Below are 17,527 nucleotides of genomic sequence, written 5' to 3' on the forward strand. Positions count from 1 at the left end.
GTGCTTTAGTGAGAGTGTTCTACAAGCAGAACTCTGCATGTCCTGGGTTTGGGGTGCAGGGATCTGTCTGCTACAAGACACTGCCAGCTGTCCTCCCACCTTACTTGCGATCCTAAGTCAGGTAAAAGGCAACATGTATTCTCCTCAGAAATAGACTTTTATTTATCAGATTTGGCAAGACATAGCATTTAGAAAATGACGACTTCCTCTAACATCCTGGCTACGAAACACCAGTTTTCCCGAAAGAAAGTTCTGTATCATGGGTGACGATGAAACATGCCATAAACCTTAGCCTGTTTAAGATATTAATACTTACCCTGATTCCAACTTCAGGCGATACCTCTGTGCAGGAAGGAGGCTCGCTTCTGGCTCTAGTGCTTGCCGGCTGTCTGGGCTGGTTCTCACCCTTGCTAGTCTGACTCCGTGTCACTCTCCGCACCTGAGCTGAGGTCGCCTCTTTCTGATCACCTGGCCACACCTAATCTTCTCCCTTCTCGATAGCAGGGAGGGCTGGTTTGCTTCTGGCCCCACTTTCACTTCCAGGGGACACCTCTGCACAGGTTCTTGCTCCCTGGGTTTGCATTCAGGGTTTGTGCCTCTTCTTCCTCCGGAGGTCTGTTGCTTGCCTCCCTGCTCCCTTTTGGTTTCAGGATCGTGCTCCCAGGGGGTTCGTTCATTCATTTTTTTTCCTCTTCCTTGCCCCCCCCCCCCCCAAACACCCGTCTTATACTTCCTTGCTGAAGAATATGCATAATCTCGTGGTGGGTGGAGTGTGTGTTGCTGCATTACAGGTCTTTTTCCCCCCCCTCCCTATTACTTCAGGAGGAGAACCGCTATGTCTGTATGCCAAGCTGTGAGTGTTTTTCTCCATCACGCTGCCTGCCCCCCCCCCCCCCCAAAAGTGTGAGTCTTTCTGACCACTGTTTGCTTGGCTGTGCCTGACACTTGCTTAGGATCTTAAGTCATTGCCTCTCTGTCTGCCTTAGATTTTCACAGGACTGACAGTGTATTAGGACAAGGCCTCTTCATTTTCCACAGCAACAAGGTTTAAAGCACCTGGGCAAAATTCCTTCTCTTGCTGTGTCTGGAGCCTTTCAGAATTTGGCCTGTACATGGCTATTATAATTCATAATTGGTGCATCATTGGTAAACAGGAGGTATCTCCCTACGGTACCACCTGAGTTAAGGGGGAGCTTACGTACATCCCAGAAGCCTGGACTGATCTGGGTATGCACAGGGAAAGGAAAATGTTGCTTCTTACCTGCTAATTTTCGTTCGTGTAGTACCACAGATCAGTCCAGAGACCCGCCCATTTACTGGGGGGGGGGGGGGGGGGAGGGAGACAGAGTCTGCCGCTCGTACTGTTGCTTTGTATATAGTGTGAGTTGTTGGAGGTTTTTCAATGTTGATCACTAATGTTAAATTTGGGAAATGAGTTTTCCATTGTCTTTTTGGACAACTTCACCTTCTTCCAGCTCGTTGGAAGGGAGAGAGTTTGCTTAGCAATTTAAGGTTGTTGATGTCGGCTTGGGTACAGATCAATACTGAGCGACTGCAGATGGCACACTGGGTTATGTACAGTGTCAGTGAAACTTTCTCTGTCTCCATCTGCTGGCAGGGAGGCAAACCCCAGGAGTCTGATCTGTGGTATTACAGGTAAGTACCAATTTTCCTTTTTGCAACAGATCACAGTATGCTTTTTGTAAATGAGGCCTCTCCGTAACCAGCCAATAACCAAAAATGACTGTTACTTTAACATTTTTAGGATGGCAAATCTGAGCTACATCAAAAACTTTAGGTTTTGTAGCTCTGCAAAAGACGAATTGGGATACTGCCTGACCTCAATTGAAGCTGCAATTGAATACATCCGTCAAGGAAACCTCTCGGAAAAATCAACAGTAAGCCTCTTTTCTTCTGTGGTTCCAATAATGCTTTTAGCAATCGGGGCAACGAAGACTTATGATATAAATGGAAATTCAAGCCTGTGCTGATGAGATCGCCTCAAATATAATATAGCATTCATCTTTGTTTTTTTTCCTCCCTTCTGTTGAATTCCTTTCCCATTTCTTGGTTCCGCTTCAGCTTAATTGGATTGACCATACATGATTGGAAGATACATTTATCAGCAGTGTGACCTGGACCAATCAAAGGCACATATAGGCTGATGCAATATAGTGCGCTCAGTTGAGTGCATGGCTTAACATGTGCTTGGACACACCTTTTGGACACGTGTCCAAAACCCTTTATGCAATAAGGGGATTATTTATTTATTATTTATTTATAACTTTTCTATACCGAAGTTCAAATAAGAGTTAATTATCACTCCGGTTTACATTGCAACCTTGAACAAACAGTGACAAAAAATAATTGTCTTACATAGAAGAGGAGGAGAAACTTGGATACAACTTAAGCAAGGGGAAAATATAACAAATCGAACTGTTAAGAGCTAAAAGAGTTGTCTTGTTGGGGTGACGAGGAAAAATCTAAGGGAAGGGTTGGAGAGGTGGGGGATGGAAGGTATGCGGGTTACCATAGCTTTAATGAGAGTCAAACCATTAGTGTGTCCAAACCAGCACATAGCTAATAGCGCTCATCACATGTAAATTCATATTAATGAAGCTATTAGCTATTACCCATCTATGCAAAAAAAAAAAAAAAAAAAGTGTGCCAGATATACACATTTTTACTCTCAAAAATTAACGCCTGCCCCTGCTTTTCTGTTGTTCCTCCTACTTAATATCGTGGTGTTATTAAGTCGAAGGAACCGAAAATAGGAGCAAGGAAAAAAATAAATTTTAATAAAAGTGTCACCGGTGGTCAGGTTAGGAAAATCAGTGCCTGTCAGTTGTTTGAACAATTTTTAAAAGTCTTCAGGGTTGAAGTGTTAAGCTCAGGGGGGGTCCTAGATTTTTTAAAAAGTCATTTTGTGCTTATAAGCATTGAATTATTGAAATTACATGATCACAAATATGTTTGCTCTGTTTATACTCTCCCGGGTTGGGCAGGGCCCTGTGTGCAGCATCCTTGTTTGTTCTCCAAAGCCAGTCTGGAAGCTGCTTTTTTTTTTTTTTTTTTTTTATGTTTTGGGCTTGCCTGAACAACAACATTTGTCAAGCTTTCCTGTGATGTCAAATAACATTTAGGGCTGAATTTTCAAAAGGATTAACATTGCATAAAAATCTTTCATCTGATCACAAATGGGCTTTTGAAAATTGGGGGGGGAGGGGTGTTGTGCATGTAAAAATATTGCTAAAGTGATTTTGTGTGGGAAAACATTTAGGTGTATGCTTGTGATCTAGGAAACTGCGTGCGTCAATCTACATGTCCGCATTTACACCTGGGCCCTAGCAGGCTTTAATGCGCGTGCGTACCTTGCCCTGGGCTCTGTGCGCACCTTGCCCTGGGCTCTGTGCGCACTCGCTGATTTTCAGAGTGGACTTAACATTGATCTACATGCAGACTTTTGCCCCCGGGCGGGCTGTTAGAAAGTTACCCTCCCTGTTTCTAATCTTCCAAAACGACCTGCTATTTTTATTTCTTCTTTCTGGCATAGTGAATGTCCAAGTCAGGGAAAATATGGGGGTCCGTTTTCAGCCGCTGTGCAGCTCGGCTAGTTAGCCAGACAAACGTATCCGGCTAACTAGCAGGGTATATTCAGCGGCAGTCGCGCAGCTGAATATACCTGGTTATCTTAAAGTTAGCTGGTTACGTCTAACCGGCCTACTTCAGGACAGCCCTACAGTCTGACTAGTTAGACGCAGAAGTTAAGCAGCTAACGCCACTGCTTCTCAGAACGCCTCTTGCCTGCCCGTGGATCGCCCCCTTCTTACCCAGCTAGAATTTAGCTGGATAAGGGATAAATATAGCCAGGTAAACCATGTGAAATGGATAACTATTTTGAATATGGTCCTCATGGTGATCTGTATAACATCTGGAGTTGGCTGAAAGCTTCTTTATAATAAACATTGAGAACAATGAACCCTGGTATGATTCTGTTCTATTTCTGTACAGAAGTAGATGTTGCTTTTTTTCACTGAGGGGAGAGCAAGGTTCAGAAGCCATTTACCTGTGCAAATGACTACACACACACACGGGTAAAAGGGCTTGTGGAAAATTGCCCGTTGTATGTGCTTAAAAGCATGCACAATGTTCTACAACACACAGACTTACCTATATCGTACAGGAGGCATTCCTGGGGCAAGTTTAGGACAGGGGAGATGGGTGTCATTTTAATTGGGCACAAGTCTCTGTGGGGACTTTTTTTTTTTTTTGCTTTGCCCCTTGTGCAATTTTCAAAGTGAAAATCATTTTAAAAATGTACCCCCTCCCCAAATGATATTCAAGTACAGTGTGTAATAAATATGAACAACCCTGACTGAAACCAAATTGCTTTTAAAGAATAGAATTTGGCGGCTTTCTATTGACAGGCATGCTTCTATTTTTAAAGTGTCAGAATGCGTTTTAATGAATTTTAAACCATGAGACAATTTTGTTTATAGAAAGACATGTAGTCTTTTGTTTTTGTTTTGCAGGAGTCCAGTGAATTTAACGACAAGCTATTCTTCAGGCAAAGAATGAACTTGCTTTCGCAAATGTCTACCACTCCCATTGACTGTTTGTTTAAGGTGAAGCATGAAAAGCAGTTACTGGCAGCAGCAGACAGCTTTGATTGATCAGCATCACGGCTGCTGGAATATAGCAGCGTGGTTAAAGTAGCCCATGTGAATTATTCTTTTAAATCTGGTTCTAGTTCTTTGGAACCTTTTGGTACAGACTGCTTTAGGTTATGAAAAAAGTGACCGAATCCAGCACAACACTGCCCTGCTGTGTGAGGCAAATCCGTTTTCAGTCCTCAGCGGGTGGAGCTGACATCCCAAGAGAATCCAGGTGCCACAGGGCTAACGTTGTGGAGTGAACGTGGCACGGTCACACTAAAGCATGGATTCCCAACCCGTGGAGGAGGAGGACCACCTCAAATGGTTACAAAATCAGTGGACGGGGGGGGGGGGGGGGTGGGAGTCACAAGAAGCAGAGCCAATCCACCCCTCCCCCCTTCTCCAGACCTCCATTCCAACTTACAAGCATCAGTTTGCAGCCTGTGAGCCTGGAAACTCATGCAGAGGGCTGGAGCCTTGAGCATGCACTTATTTAAGAAAATTATATTCTGCATATTCCAGTGTTCAAAACAGATTCCAGGTTTACATAAGTATAATTAAGTAAATAAAATAGACCACAGACATAAAACGGAATAAAAATATATATAAAACCAGTAAAAGGAAAGGCAAAAAATAAATAACACAGCGATTCGGAGGCCCTGCACTTACTACTTCTGCTGGTTTCTTGTTTCAGGAAAGTGGGTCTGTTTTTTTTTATTTTGGTTGACACCTGAGGTCATGTGACTCTTCCAGTGTTGAAGGGCAGTTGTATTGGATACGTTTCGGGGTAACTCTGCACTACAACTTTGACAAAAGTTAATTTTCTCTCATTTCCCCCCCCCCCCCCCTTATTTTCCACCTGATCTGAACATTCCCCCATATTGTTGCCTGGTTTTTAATTGTGACTTTATCTTGGCCAAGTTGGGGTAATATCAGTCGAAATGTGTTTTGTTTTGTTTTTTTTCTCCCACTGTTCATCCTCAATAGTGATTTGGGTTCCCTGGCTGTGGACCAAAGCAGGGGAGGAGAAATCTTGCAGACTGACCCTCTCTGAATTGCTTTTCTGCCAGCGGAGGGTGGAGGTGATTGAAGTAGTGGTGATGGTGCTCGGGCTCCAGCTGCCTGAGCTCTGTGCACCCCGGCTGGCAAAAGTCTTGAACCCAGAGTCTTCTACATTACAGTCGAGTCATGGCGTGGGCCCTAATAATATCCAGGTTTTTCACCCTTTCTTCCCATCCTCTCATATTTGGTGGATGTGTTTCCTAGCATAGTTTTCTCTTGTATTTTTATTTTTGTGACCCAGCGTTTTCTTTCAACTCAGTTGGAACCAGGACTGAAGTCTGCTTCCATGAACTACCCAAGGATGCTTCCCCCTATTTTGTATCTCTGCCTTCAATCATGGACCTTGAATCTAGCCACCATGTGTCAACTTTTTAAGCAATGGGCCATGATTACCCCCCCCTCCCTCTTGCCCTGCCCTTGGGATTGTGAGCAGTGCCTCTGCTGAATCCTTAGCTGACTCTGGGATCAGACCAGAAATCTTCTACATGGCAGTATACAGCACTTGCCACCTGAGCTGCCGGGCCACGCTCTCACGCATGTTCCCTGTATGTACCCAGATCAGTCCAGACTCCTGGGTTTTGCCTCCTCTCCAGCAGATGGAGACAGAGAAAGTTTTACTGACACTGCCACTTAACACGAAGTGCCACCTGAAGTCCCTCAGTATTTCTCTTTTTTCCAGCAGATGAAAGAGGTGCAAAACCTGCAGTCTGAGTTTAAAAAAAAAAAAAAAAAGACTAAAAGATTCAGGAGTGCTTGCCTCCCAGGGGGTTGTTAGGTCCTGGTGGGGCCATCCCCCCTGGTCTAAGAGGCAGACAAGCAGGGGGTCAGGGACCTTTTGCTTGGTCCTTTATAGCCGGACAGGGCAGAAAACTTGGGGTTCTGGTTCCCTTGCCCTGAAGGACAAACTGAGCCTGTGGCCATTCTTCTTTAAGGGAAGTATTTCAATTTGTTTCATTGCCTATTCAAGCTTTTTTCTTAAAAATAAAATTATACAAGAAAGGAAGTAATTAAAGGCAAAAGGAGTGAACAGGGGTTGCCATGGGATGGAACTCTTTACCCCGGCTCTTCTGCTTAAGTGATTGGGCGACTCAGTTTTTATTTCCAGTTCCTGATACCTGCTGTTCTAGAGGAACTAGGTATAGAGATCCCGCGAGAGGAATCTCAATTGGGAGCAGTGAAACCCGGTCATGGTTGGCCTCAGGGGCCCAATGAGGTCTTTTCCATTTCACAAGTCTGTCAGCGCGTTGCTGTTTAGGGAGTGGGATACTCCCAAAACAGGCCTGATGGTCAGTAGGGCCATGGATTAGTTGCATTCTTTGCCAGAGGATACGCTTGAGCTTCTGAAGGTCCTAAAGATGGATGCATCTATTTCAGCTGTTCCGGTTGCCAGTTCTACAGCTCTGCAGAACCTTCATGATAGGAAGTTGGAGGTGCACCTCAAGAAGATTTTTCAGGTGTCTGCCCTTGGCGTTTGGGCTGCTGTGTGTAGCAGCAGTGTCCTCTGGTTCATAGAAACATAGAAATGACGGCAGAAGAAGACCAAACGGCCCATCCAGTCTGCCCAGCAAGCTTCGCATTTTATTTTTTTATCTCACTTATCTGTTTCTCTTGGCTCTTAGTAACCTTTTGGTTCTATTTCCTTTCCACCCCCATCATTAATGTAGAGAGCAGTGTTGGAACTGCTAGCTTAATTAGTTAGGGGTAGTAATCGCCGCAATAAGCAAGCTATACCCATGCTTATTTGTTTACCCAGACTATGTAATTCAGTCCTTGTTGGTTGTTGTCTGTATATAGATCCACTTTTCTTCATTCCCCCTGCTGTTGAAGCAGAGAGCTATACTGGATATGCGTGCGTGAAGTGGCAGAAGGTGGATCCTTCCTGGAGCCTTAATATAGTCCTTAAGAGCATGTGTGCGCCTCCATTTGAACCACTGAAATGAGCTACTATGAAAGATTTCACTTTGTAAGTTGTGTTCCTGGTGGCAATCTGTTTTGTTCACCAAATCTCCGAGCTTCAGGCCTTGTGATGTAGGGAGGCCTTTTTGAGAATTTCAGATGCAGGAATGTCCTTGAGAACAGTTCCTTCCTATCTGCCGAAGGTGGTGTCGTCATTCCACTTAAATGAGTCAGTGGAGCTCCTGTCCTTTCCAAGTTTGGATCCTATAATGCCTCTGGCGTTACGACGGTTGGATGTAAAGTATGTTTTGTTGCAGTACCCGACTGTCACGAACAGCTTCCACTTGTCAGATCATCTTTTTGTGCTGTAAAGTGGTGCCAAAAAAGGTTCATAAGGTGTCGAGCCACAGTTGCGTGGTGGTTGAAAGAAGCAGGAGATCTGTAGAGTGGCAACTTGGAAATTATTGCACACTTTCGCCAGGCATTACCGTTTGGATGTCCATGCCCCAGAGGCCATGGGCTTTGGTGAAAGTGTGCTTTGAGTAGAACTCACAGTCCCATCTTGTTTAGGGAAGCTTTGGTACATCCAAGAAGTCTGGACTGATCTGGGTATGTATTGGGAAAGGAAAATTTTGGTTCTTACCTGATAATTTTCATTCCTGAAGTACCACAGATCAGTCCAGAATCCCACCCAGTTGAAGAAAGGGGTAATTGCAGAGTCTGCGCGATCTGTTTTAGTGGGATTACTCTATAGAATGGCACAGGGTTTTGTGTGGGCGCAGGTTTCCTCTTCCTACTACTCGTTCAGGGGAGATTGATTAATCAAGGTGTCGGTTCTATTTGTTTGAGTTCTGGCTTGGGTACAGTTCAATACTGAGGGACTGCAGGTGGCATATCATGTTAAGTGGCAGTGTCACTAAAACGTTGTGTCTCCATCTGCTGGAGGGGAGGCAAAACCCAGGAGTCTGGACTGATCTGTGGTACTACAGGAACGAAAATTAGCAGGTAAAAACCAATTTTCCTTTTGTTAAAAATGTGGATCTTTTCCTTCACTGAAACTTTTTGACTAGCCCAAGATCTTGTTTTACAGCACATTGCCTCAGGCAACCAAGAAGAAGTGGAGAGATTGCTGAGCCAGGGAGAGAGTGATGAGGACACGGTACAGATGTGCCACCCTCTCTGCTCCTGCGATAACTGTGAAAAGGTTGTTTCTGGGTAAGAGGAATTCTCATTTGCATTGTAACTTTTTTTTTCCCTGCGGTATCAATGAATTGTGAATTAATAAGCTTTTGCGTTTTCATGCTGCCTCAGCATGGTAAAATTCCACTCGTAAATAACCCGGTAAGCCATCCTTACTTGCCTTCTATGTTTACATTCTCTTATCCCTTTTTTTTTTTTTTTTTTTTTTTTTTTAAATCTCTCTCATACTAATCAATGTCTTGGGTCTTCTCAGGGACAATCCTGACGGCTAAAACATTAATTAATATGAGAGAATAATGTAAAGGGAATTAATTTTTACCCACCACCTTGTGTGCAAATCTCTACTTAGACCTTTTGTTTTTCCAGAGATTTTGATTTTTGGGTGCTGAGTCCCAGAGTCTCTGTATCTCATCTATGCCGCTAAATGATTTGATCTTTGCTGGTATCACTGATACACTGTTTTATTTTATTTTTTTTTTAATGTCCTGGCAGTTTCTGCCTGCTTCTTTTGGTTTCCCTGCTCATTTTAAATTAAAATTGAGATTCCATTTGATGATTTTTTTTTTTTTATTTTATTTTTAATTTTGGGAGAGACCACCAAAGTACTAGAATTGAAATGGTTTTATAGAAAAAAGGTTTTAATTAGGTAAATGGCAGCCAGAAATGCAGTTCTTATCAACTGGATAGAAACTCTAGTTCTCGCTGTGGATTTTCATTAAGGACAATGGCTTTGAAATGCAAAAACAGCGAAAACAAGAAAGCAAAGTCCTTTGTGCTAGTGTGCCTAAATTATAGGCTGGCTGGGTGACTGGAAGAATCAATGACAATGAAATGTTCAAAACTGCACAGTAAATGAATGAGGGGAGGGTTAAATTTTTTTTTTTATGAAAAATCAGTCAAGCTTTTTTTTTTTTTTTTTTTTTTTTTTTTAAATGAGTGCACCATCAGAGTAAAGTGCTGCTCATAGTTGTAATCATTAGCTGTTTGTACAGATGGCTTTGCTAATATAAAGATTTTTTTAAAACAATTTTTCATTGTATATTTCAACCAATGTAAGAGATATAAAAGTTACGATTACATTTAATCTTGAAATACTTTTTTTTAACTGTCTTTAAAGAGCAGTTCCCAGCAAAGCCAAGGACCTAGGCAGGATGAGGAGTAGCATGGCTTCCCATCTACCCTATCCCGTAAATATATGTATTCAGTATTTCTAGTGTACGTGGAATTCACGCCAGGGAGAGCTTGTGCGTGTAGTGCTGGGCTGGAGAGCAAGGAAGTTCTCATTGGTCTCCTCAAACTTATTTAGACTTTCATCGTGAGCCTTATAGCTGTATCGCCTTACCATGCGTGACCTATAAAATGCTCTGCTTACCAGGAACTAACACGATGATAAAAGCCGGAATCATGTACGTTTTTATCTTTGCATTTTCTTCTCCTGCCACGGATTGTAGGAGGTTGAATGATCCTTCTATTGTCACTCCATTTTCCAGAGACGACAGAGGTTATACACCACTTCATATTGCTGCTATATGTGGTAAGGTTGCATTATAGTTATTAATATCAGATGAAATTGGGAGAAATCTTGGATTGTATCAACATAGAATAGGAAAAATAACTTTTTTTTTTTTAATCTATTGAATTTATAATACTTTTTTAACTTATTTTTAATTTTATAGCCTGCTGAGCCACAAACCTCAACAGGGTTACAAAATACACACATAATTATTACAAACCACATATAAAACAAATTTAAAGAATTAAAATATATATTTTTTTTTGTTCTAGCTGACTGTAGCAGTTACTGTATTAGTCCATTAATGCTTCTGTACCCAATTTGTCATCCCTCCCGCATTTGTCTGTTTCCCAATTAGGAAGGACCTCCATGGTGCTCTATAACAAGTGAAGGGGGTGTGTGCTTTTTTTTTTTTTTTTTTTATTTTGGTGTCCCTAGTCAGATGCCCACAAGGCACTGTACATCCGAGATGAGGAGAATGGGAACCTCTGGCCTTGGTCTTCCATTATTTTTCAAATTTGTAACCTGCCTTTCTCCAGGGGCTGCAAGGTGGTGTACAATTTACTTCCAATACAATCTAAACAATTAGTGTATACAGTCTGCTGCTTACATTTTGCCTCCTTTAATATTTTGTTTCCACTTTATTTCTTTTCAAGTTGTTGCTTAAATTTTTGAAAGACTTTCCAATAACAGCATATAATATTTTGACACTTACAACATCAATAACAAATTTTGCCTGGAATAAGAGTAGCAGCAGATGGCAAGCACAAGGCCTACTGTTGTCTTTTGAATGCACAACATATGAGAGAGATGTTGGGTTTTATTATGTAATGGAGACGGGAGTAGTTATCATTTAGTTCTCCTAATGACTTGAACTGTGACTTTTTTTTTTTTTTTTTTCCTGCCACTATGCAAAATAAGAATCTTTTTCCAAACCAGCAGATTCCAGATCTGGGCTTCAAGAAACAATTACAACGAATGTTTGAGAGACATGTTGGTCTAAGAACAAAATATTTTGGCTTCAGTCTCCGCTGTCACCAAACGAACCACCATTCCAGTGGTGGGAGGTACGGCTTTGAAAGATACTCAGGATCGTAAACTGGAGCTACATCTCAAGCATATTTTTGAGGTTCTGGCCTTAGGTGTTCAGGCAACAGTCTGTAGCAGTCTCATGCAGCGGGCAGATCTCAGGTGGGTACAACAATTGCTCAGCACCCAGGACCTCCCATCTGTAGAGGCGAAACAGGCAGAACGGCTGGAAGGCGCTATTGCATAGGGGGCTAATGCCCTTTACGATATCCTCCGGGTGCAGGCCAGAGCAATGACTTCAGCGGTGTCGGCCAGGCGACTTCTTTGGCTGCGGAATTGGTCGGCGCGTCCTTCCTCGAAGTCGCAGTTGGACATGCTTCCCTTCAAGGGTAAGTTGCTTTTTGGTGAGGACCTTGAACAGCTTATTAAATCTTTGGGAGACAAAAAGATTCATAAGCTGCATGAGGACTGCCCTAAACAGTCGGAAGTCCTTTTTTCCCTCGCGCTCTCATTTCCAAGGGCAACGTCGGTATAAAACCAGAGTGCGGGGATCCTTTCAAAAGGGGTGCTCCCTCTAGATCACAGTCATGGTCTCATTCCTTTCGTGGCCACCGTCCCTTCCGGGATGGTAACCTGCCAGGCTCAGCCGCAAAGTCCTCCTCGCAATGAAATACGGCCGGGCTGTTCCTCCGTTCCCAGCTTAGGTGAACGTCTGTCCCTATTCGACAAGGAATGGGCCAAAATCACGACTGATCAGTGGGTCCTCGATGTGATCGAAAAAGGCTATGCGTTAGAATTTGCTCGGGATTCCCGGACCGGCATCTGGTCTCTCCCTGCGGCAGTCGGAAGCACCCAGCGGTATGTCAGATGCTTGGCTGCCTGCAAGACCTCGGAGCCATAGTCCTGGTTCCTTTGCTGGAACAGGGCTCTTTTCGCCCAGTCCTGAACCTGAAGAGAGTCAATCGAGCCCTTAAGGTTCTTCATTTCAGAATGGAGATCCTGAGGGTGGTGATTGCGACAGTTCACTTGGGCAAATTTCTGGCCTCTCTCGACCTGATGGAGGCCTACCTCCATATCCTGATCTGCCAGGAGTATCAGAAGTATCTTCATTTCAACATCCTGGGGCAATACTTCCAGTTTCGGGCACTCCCATTTGGTCTCGCCATAGCACTGCGCACTTTCACCAAGGTCATGGTTGTGGTGGCGGCTGCTTTACGCCTTGATGGAATCTTAGTCCATCCCTACTTGGACGACTGGTCCATTTGGGCAAAGTCGGAGTCCCTTTGCAAGGCAGCGGTCAAGTCTTGCAGTCTCTTGCCTCCCTCGGCTGGATAGTCCACTTTCCCAAGAGCAATCTTCAGCCCTCTCAGGTCCTGGAATTCCTGGGAGTTTGCTTCGACACTCGTGTGAGCAAGGTGTTTCTGCTTGAATCTCGGGCGCTCAAGCTCATGGATCAAGTGCAGAATCTGCTGTCCATCTCGGTGCCTGTGGCCTGGGACTACCTTCAAGTCCTGGGCTCTATGGCTTCAACTATAGATTTGGTTCCTTGGGCTTTTGCGCATATGCGTCTGTTACAGAAAGCTTTACTGTCCCGATGGAAGCTGGTCTTGGAGGAGTTTCTGACACCTCTGCCATTCTTGGACTCTTTTTTTTTTTTTTTTTTTTTTTAAATTTTTTAACCACTTTTTTTATACAGACATTAAAATACACATCATATCTGTTTACATCTTAACAGAAGGTGGAAATTACAAAGAACAGGGGGAGGGGGACAACCTAAAAAACAAAAGGTAAGAGACTCTAACGGGGAAAAAGAAGAACTAAAACGAAGAGAATAAGTGGGCAAGGGAACAAATTTACAGAGATTACTGGGTGCGTGTTGCTAGGTGAGGTTTGGTGGCAAAAAAGGAGGGGAGGGCGAAATGGGAACAGGGATAGGTGAAATTAATCTGGAAAAGCCTGGTGGAAGAGCCAGGTCTTTAGCATTTTCCTGAATTTGAATGGGCAAGGCTCCAGGCGGAGGTTGGAAGGTAAAGCATTCCAGTGCGTCGGGCCTGCAATTGAGAGAGCATGGTCCCTTGTTGCTGTGAGGCGGGCCTTTTTGAGGGATGGGACTTGTAGTGTGGATTTGAGGTTTGCTCTGGTGGGGCGGGCAGATTGTGTGAGTTGGAAGGGTTCGCTGAGCCAGGATGAGTTATTTTTGTGGATTTGTGTATGATGGTAGGAGTTTTGAAAAGGATGCGTGATGATAGGGAGCCAGTGTAGTTCTTTGAGGATGGGGGTTATGTGGTCAGTTTTGCATGCGTTGCTGATCATCCTTGCTGTCAGTCACATTTTGTAGTATTTGTAGGGGTTTGATGGTGGAGTAGGGGAGGCCTAGGTACAGGGAGCTGCAGTAATCAAGCTTGGAAGTTAGGGTGGCTTGGATGACAGTTTTGAGATCATGTGTGTGGAGAAGGGACTTGAGCTTTTTTATAATATTGAGCTTGTAGAAACCTCCTTTTAGGACGGAGCTAATGTGTTTTGTTTTGTTTTTTTAGGTTCAGCTGTGGGTCGATTAGGACGCCAAGTTTTCGTACAGGGGGCTGAGATAAGAGGGAGATGGCCATAGGGTCATTGGAGGGAAGGAGCTTGATGGTCTGGTGGTTGTGGATGAGGAGAAGCTCAGTTTTTGATGAGTTGAGAGCAAGTTGTAGGGAGGTGAGTTGTGAGTTGCCGATATGCAGTGGTGGCTCTCGCTCACTCACCTTCAAGGGCATGCCCCTGGAAACTCCCAGTGGATTATTGTTACGATGGATGCCAGCCTCTCCAGATGGGGAGCGGTGTGTCAAAATCAGTCTATCCAGGGCCTGTGGTCTGCTGTTCAATCCCGGCAGCACATCAATCGTCTGGAGGCCCGAGCTGTTCGCCTGACACTGAAGTTCTTCCTTCCCTTGATACGTTGCAAGGCAGTACGCGTCCTCTCCAACAACACCACCACTGGGAAGGAAAATTGGTTCTTATCTGCTAATTTTCGTTCCTGTAGTATCACGAATCAGTCCAGACTCCCGCTCTGTCTGCATTTATCTCTGATTCATCCGCTCGAAGTTTTGTTCTTCATTCACAGCATTTTGGATAGAGTTGCTTCCTATCAGACATTTAAGGCACCGGAAGTATCTATTCGATAGATATATATGTAAGAGCGGTTATTTACCGGGTTTTGAATTGTTCAAATGGGTTGTTCAAATTTCCAGTTGCTTGCTTGATCTTAATACAGTTATCTTTATATTTTCTGCTTTGATAACGTTTATACTGAAGGGACGCAGGGGGGCTCTGTCCTGATATAGGATACCTTTTCAGTTTTTCTCTGTCTCCATCTGCTGGACAGGAGGCTCAACCCACTGTCTGGACTGATCTGTGGTACTACAGGAACGAAAATTAGCAGGTAAGAAACAATTTTCCTGTCTTCCCCCATCTGCCATGAAGGACCTTTGTGTCCATCCCATGCACGCTTGCATTCTGCCACAGTTTTGGCTTCTATAACCTCCGCTGGAAGTGTGGTCCAAGTGCCTACCATCCTGTCTGTGAAAAAAAATATTTTCTTGCATTTCTTTTCAGCTCCTTTTGAGCCCTTGCCCTTAAGCTTTTCATTTCATTGAAAATGGTTCCTTATGGTACTTTGTTGAAGCCCGCTAGATACATAAAGTATCTGAATGTAGTGCACTTTGAAGTGTCTGAAAGACAGAATATTCAAATACCTTTAATCTTCCTTTTCCCATCTTCTAGTCTACAGAATTCACCTTTAGCTCCCTCAGATTCTCTGAAAATGGCTGTAGTGTGGCCCATGCATCATATTGGTGACTTTTCTTTGAATTGCCTCTGGTCGCTGTCCCCTGGTAGTTGTGGTCTCCAGAATTAAGTACAGTCCTGAAGGTGGAGCCTTAACAGAACTGCAGAGAGAGACTCCTTCACTCTTTCTTGTAGTGATGCCTCTTGCTTATGCACCCCAAATGTAGTAGTCACCTTCCCCCCCCCCCCCCCCCCCCAACTGCTTTGACATGCTGCCTGGATACCTTGAGGCCATCCAAGATGCTCCCATCAAGATCCCTTCCTGTTTGGTGACTGCTAGTGCATCACCTCCAAAAAAAAAAAAAAAAAAAGTATCTGGCCCTTGGATTTCTGCATTGTAAATGCTTGGGATATGCTTTTTGGGGGATTAAAATGAAGTTACCATAAATTTTGCCAGTTTTTTTCCAAGTTTCAAAATCCTCTTTTACCTAACTTACCCCCTCTGGCACGTCCATTCTTGCCAATTGTCATATCTGCAAACTGGCACACTTTCTCTTCTAACCCTTCTCCGGTGTCACTTATTAAGGCAATGAAAAGGTGGGAACCTAGCACCTACCCTTGTAGGTGCTAGGTTCACACTTTCCCTTTACCACAGCGAACTCCATTGACCACCACACTCTGAGTTCTGTTGCTCAACAAGCTTTGTAATTTTTGTTCCAACCTCCAGACCTGACTAGCTTGTTCACCACTCTGTGTGGAATAGTCAAAAGCTTTACTGGAATCCAGAGAGGCCACATTTACTGCTCCCCTGTTCTACTCACTTCAGGATAGAATTCAGATTTGTGGGGCGAGATCTTTCCCCTTGTGCAACTATGGTGCTCACATAGGATTCTGTAACCTGTTAGCTTCAAGGTACTCTTTCTGTGCTTAAACACCACTGGTATTAAGCTAGTAGGTCTGAAGTTTTCCACTTTTATTTATTTTATCCACATTTATTAATCACTTTCAAGTTAAAATGTTATCACCCAAAGCGATGTACAAAATAAAAATACAATGGTAATAATCATAGCATAAAATACCAAAAAACCACGCACCATTCAAACAAAAACCTACACAATTTTTAACTTGCTGTGTACTATCTTCTTTCTTATCAGGATACTATTTCCTGGTAAGCTAAGTAAACCACTTATCTCCTCTTTATGAGTAATAAATCTTAGAATTTGTAGACATAAAGCAGGTATTTAGGGTTTTTTCCCCTAAATTTAACAAATTGGTTTCTTTCCTCACCTCCTTAGGAAGAGTATTCCATATATTTAGGAATGACCTGTGACCCAAGCATAAATGCTTGAAATTTCTTACTGGAGGAAGTTATAAATGTTGTCCCCAAATTTCTTTTGGGGACATTCCACTCCAGAGTTCCTTCTAAAGAAGGAGAACCCATGCCATTTAAAACTTCAAATGCCAAAACCAAGTTTTTAAATACAGATCTGTCTATAACGGGTAACCAGTGTAAATCATGCAATAATGGTTCAGCAGCACTTCTACGAGACGTCCCCAGGACCATTCTTGCTGCGGCGTTTTCAATCACTTGTAATTTTACGAATAGACTGACTTGGTAAACCCATGAGAATTGCATTGCAACAATCCGATGAAGATAGGATTAAAGCATAAGCAACCACTTTTAAGTACTTTAAACCCCAAATATGGTTTCAATTGTCTCAACATTTTCAATTTGGGATAAACAATTACGGACCACGTAAGCGACGTTTATCAGAAGAAAAATCTGCATCAAGACTCACCCCCTAGGGATTTAACTTTATCCCCGTTTCCACCCTTGTGGAGCGGCACTACATCTGCTCTTCTCCGGACTCTTAGAATCTCTTCAGCGATAAGCTGAACAGAGCTGTGAAGGCCACACACTGTGTACTCCTAGTTCTGATGAGATACGTAATGCATTTTGTTCCAGTGATTTACACTCAAAATCATTAAATTTTTTTTTTCCCACAGGGCAGGCACCATTGATTGACCTGTTAGTCTCTAAAGGTGCTGCAGTGAATGCTACAGATTACCACGGATCGACGCCACTCCATCTTGCCTGCCAGAAAGGATACCAGGATGTCACTGTAAGCAACTGAAGATTAAGCAGCAGTTACAGTGGTGGTATATATCAAAGCAGAGCATGCTAATGCCTTTAAGTGTAGGTTCTGCTTAGTTTGTAGGCCATGCCAAGGGTGTTGCTAGCATTGCTGCCATACTTGTAGTTATAAGTCTAGGAATGACACCTGCCACTTCTGGTTGGCCTTGGATTTGGATGAAATGGTAGCAACGTTAGCAGCGTCCAGCTCCCAAAGTAGTTGAGACATTGGATGCAGCTGTCTGCAGATGTTGCTTTAAGGGTAGTGCCTGA

At 43.5% G+C, this 17,527-nt stretch overlaps 1 protein-coding gene across 2 annotated transcripts in view; it reads left to right on the forward strand.

The window, feature by feature from the left end:
• Positions 1–17,527, forward strand: part of ANKRD27 (ankyrin repeat domain 27) — a 134,833-nt gene that overhangs the window by 61,873 nt on the left and 55,433 nt on the right. The window contains exons 12-16 of one of the 2 annotated variants that reach the window (XM_029608418.1): positions 1,766–1,898; positions 4,533–4,625; positions 8,704–8,828; positions 10,265–10,347; positions 17,128–17,243. In XM_029608418.1, the coding sequence (XP_029464278.1) occupies positions 1,766–1,898; positions 4,533–4,625; positions 8,704–8,828; positions 10,265–10,347; positions 17,128–17,243 (550 nt within the window). The remainder of the gene's footprint in view (positions 1–1,765; positions 1,899–4,532; positions 4,626–8,703; positions 8,829–10,264; positions 10,348–17,127; positions 17,244–17,527) is intronic. The other variant, XM_029608419.1, reaches the window with a different exon arrangement.

The sequence above is a fragment of the Rhinatrema bivittatum genome, chromosome 7, assembly GCF_901001135.1.
Source record: "Rhinatrema bivittatum chromosome 7, aRhiBiv1.1, whole genome shotgun sequence".
Taxonomy (NCBI): domain Eukaryota; kingdom Metazoa; phylum Chordata; class Amphibia; order Gymnophiona; family Rhinatrematidae; genus Rhinatrema; species Rhinatrema bivittatum.